Source organism: Theropithecus gelada, chromosome 2 (genome assembly GCF_003255815.1).
Source record: "Theropithecus gelada isolate Dixy chromosome 2, Tgel_1.0, whole genome shotgun sequence".
Taxonomy (NCBI): Eukaryota; Metazoa; Chordata; class Mammalia; order Primates; family Cercopithecidae; genus Theropithecus; species Theropithecus gelada.
In genome coordinates, this window is record NC_037669.1 from 50,570,489 (window position 1) to 50,572,490 (window position 2,002).

Here is a 2,002-nt window from a genome sequence, read left to right on the forward strand (position 1 = left end):
TTATCCTAAGTGAAGTCACTTAGGAACAGAAAACCAAATACTATATGTCTTCACCTATAAGTGGGAGCTAAGCTATGGGTCACAAAGGTGGACAGAGTGGTATAATGGACATTGGAGACTCAGAAGTGGGAGGGTGGCTGGTGGGCTGAGGGATGAAAAGTCACCTGTTGGGTACAATGTGCACTATTTGGGTGATGGGTATATATGAAAAGCCCAGGCTTCACCATACAATTTCTCCATGTAACCAAACACCGCTTGTACCCCTAAAGTTATGGAAATAAAAATAAATAAAAATCTTTAAAATGTCTGCTCTGTGGACCATGGGGCTCCTGACCATTCTGAAGAAGATGAAGCAGAAAGAGCGGGAGCTGCGACTGCTCATGCTTGGCCTGGACAATGCTGGAAAGACAACCATCCTGAAGAAGTTCAATGGGGAGGACATCGACACCATCTCCCCAACGCTGGGCTTCAACATCAAGACCCTGGAGCACCGAGGATTCAAGCTGAACATCTGGGATGTGGGTGGCCAGAAGTCCCTGCGGTCCTACTGGCGGAACTACTTTGAGAGCACCGACGGCCTCATCTGGGTAGTGGACAGCGCGGACCACCAGCGCATGCAGGACTGCCAGCGGGAGCTCCAGAGCCTGCTGGTGGAGGAGCGCCTGGCCGGAGCAACCCTCCTCATCTTTGCCAACAAGCAGGACCTGCCTGGAGCACTGTCCTCTAATGCCATCCGCGAGGCCCTGGAGCTGGACTCCATCCGCAGCCACCACTGGTGCATCCAGGGCTGCAGTGCCGTCACCGGGGAGAACCTGCTGCCAGGCATCGACTGGCTCCTGGATGACATTTCCAGCCGCATCTTCACAGCTGACTGAGCCACTCCAGATGTCCCTCCACCTAGCAGTCCAGGTCCCCCAACCCTCACCAAACACTATCCATGGGGGCATGGGAGTCAGCCAGCCAAACTAACACTCCCCCTCCTCCACCCCAACCTGCTGCTGCTACTGCTGCCCGCTGCTGCTCTGTGGCCACCCAGCTCCTGTGGCGGGAGGGCTGTGCCCTGGCTGTTTCCCTGGCTCCTGACCTGGCCTTTGGCTACCATACCAAGAAGAGAGGACTGGGCGGGGAGGAGCTGCTACTGCTGCTACCGAGGCTGTGGGCCTCATCCTTCACTCAGCTGTGAAATAAACCACTCCTTGCCCTGAAAAAAAAAAAAAAAAAAAAAAAAAATGTCTGCTCTGTGCTGGAGGCTGCACCCCTAATGGTCAATGTGGTTGTGTGTGCTTGTGTGACAAGATACAGTGCTGATGTGCCCCTGAGAAGGTGGGCAGACCCTCGCACCCACCTGCTCTCCCCAGCCCAAGAGAAGCAGGCTCCATCCCTCCTCCAGCTCCCAGTAGATGGGGTTCACTCCCTCAGGTCAGCTGCCTGCTGGGGCCTCCCAGGAAGAGCCACGAGCCCCAGCAGCGCCCTCCTTCCTCCTTCCTCACCTCCAGGCCTCTATGGTTCAGCACAGTCTGCCCAGGGCAGGGACTCCAGCTGCAGGGACACCCCTGCTCTGACCTCTGAAGTTGATCCTCCTGTGTCTGAACTCCACTGAAGCTCTCTGTGTGGCTCGATGAGGGTGTTTCTCAGCCTCTGCCATCCCAGCTGGGATCTCCAAGCTCATTGTCCAGGGATTGCCAGGTGTCCCAAGCCTGGCCAGGGACAGCCCTGAATAGGACTTCTGCTGAGATGCTGGGGGAACTAGGCCCTCTCTCTGCTCAAGAACAGCCTGGAGCTGCTGGCAGCCGCCTTCCCATTGAGGAGGGTGAATCCTCCTGAGAATGAAGCCAGCACAGAGGAAGCCGAGTCAGGAGAAAGGACATCCTTACTGTGTGCTCTCCAGTAAGTCACGGATTTCCATGTGTTCATCTGTCAATTGGAGACATCATTTGAGCATGTGGTTCCAGCCATGCCTGAAACCCCAGGGCTTGCCGGTTGTAGGAATCAGTATGTCTCA

General features: G+C 55.6%; 1 protein-coding gene across 2 annotated transcripts; it reads left to right on the forward strand.

Moving 5' to 3' along the window:
• The first annotated feature begins 314 nt into the window (after positions 1-314).
• On the forward strand, positions 315-1,205 carry LOC112619690 (ADP-ribosylation factor-like protein 2). Of its 2 annotated transcripts, XM_025377801.1 has the most exons (2): positions 315-665; positions 741-1,205. In XM_025377801.1, exons 1-2 carry the CDS (start codon positions 321-323, stop codon positions 873-875), a joined length of 480 nt encoding a protein of 159 aa, XP_025233586.1. In that variant the 5' UTR covers positions 315-320; the 3' UTR covers positions 876-1,205. The 2 variants fall into 2 exon arrangements, with proteins under 2 accessions (XP_025233586.1, XP_025233585.1); XM_025377800.1 differs by having other exon boundaries at positions 315-1,205.
• Positions 1,206-2,002: the final 797 nt, after the last annotated feature.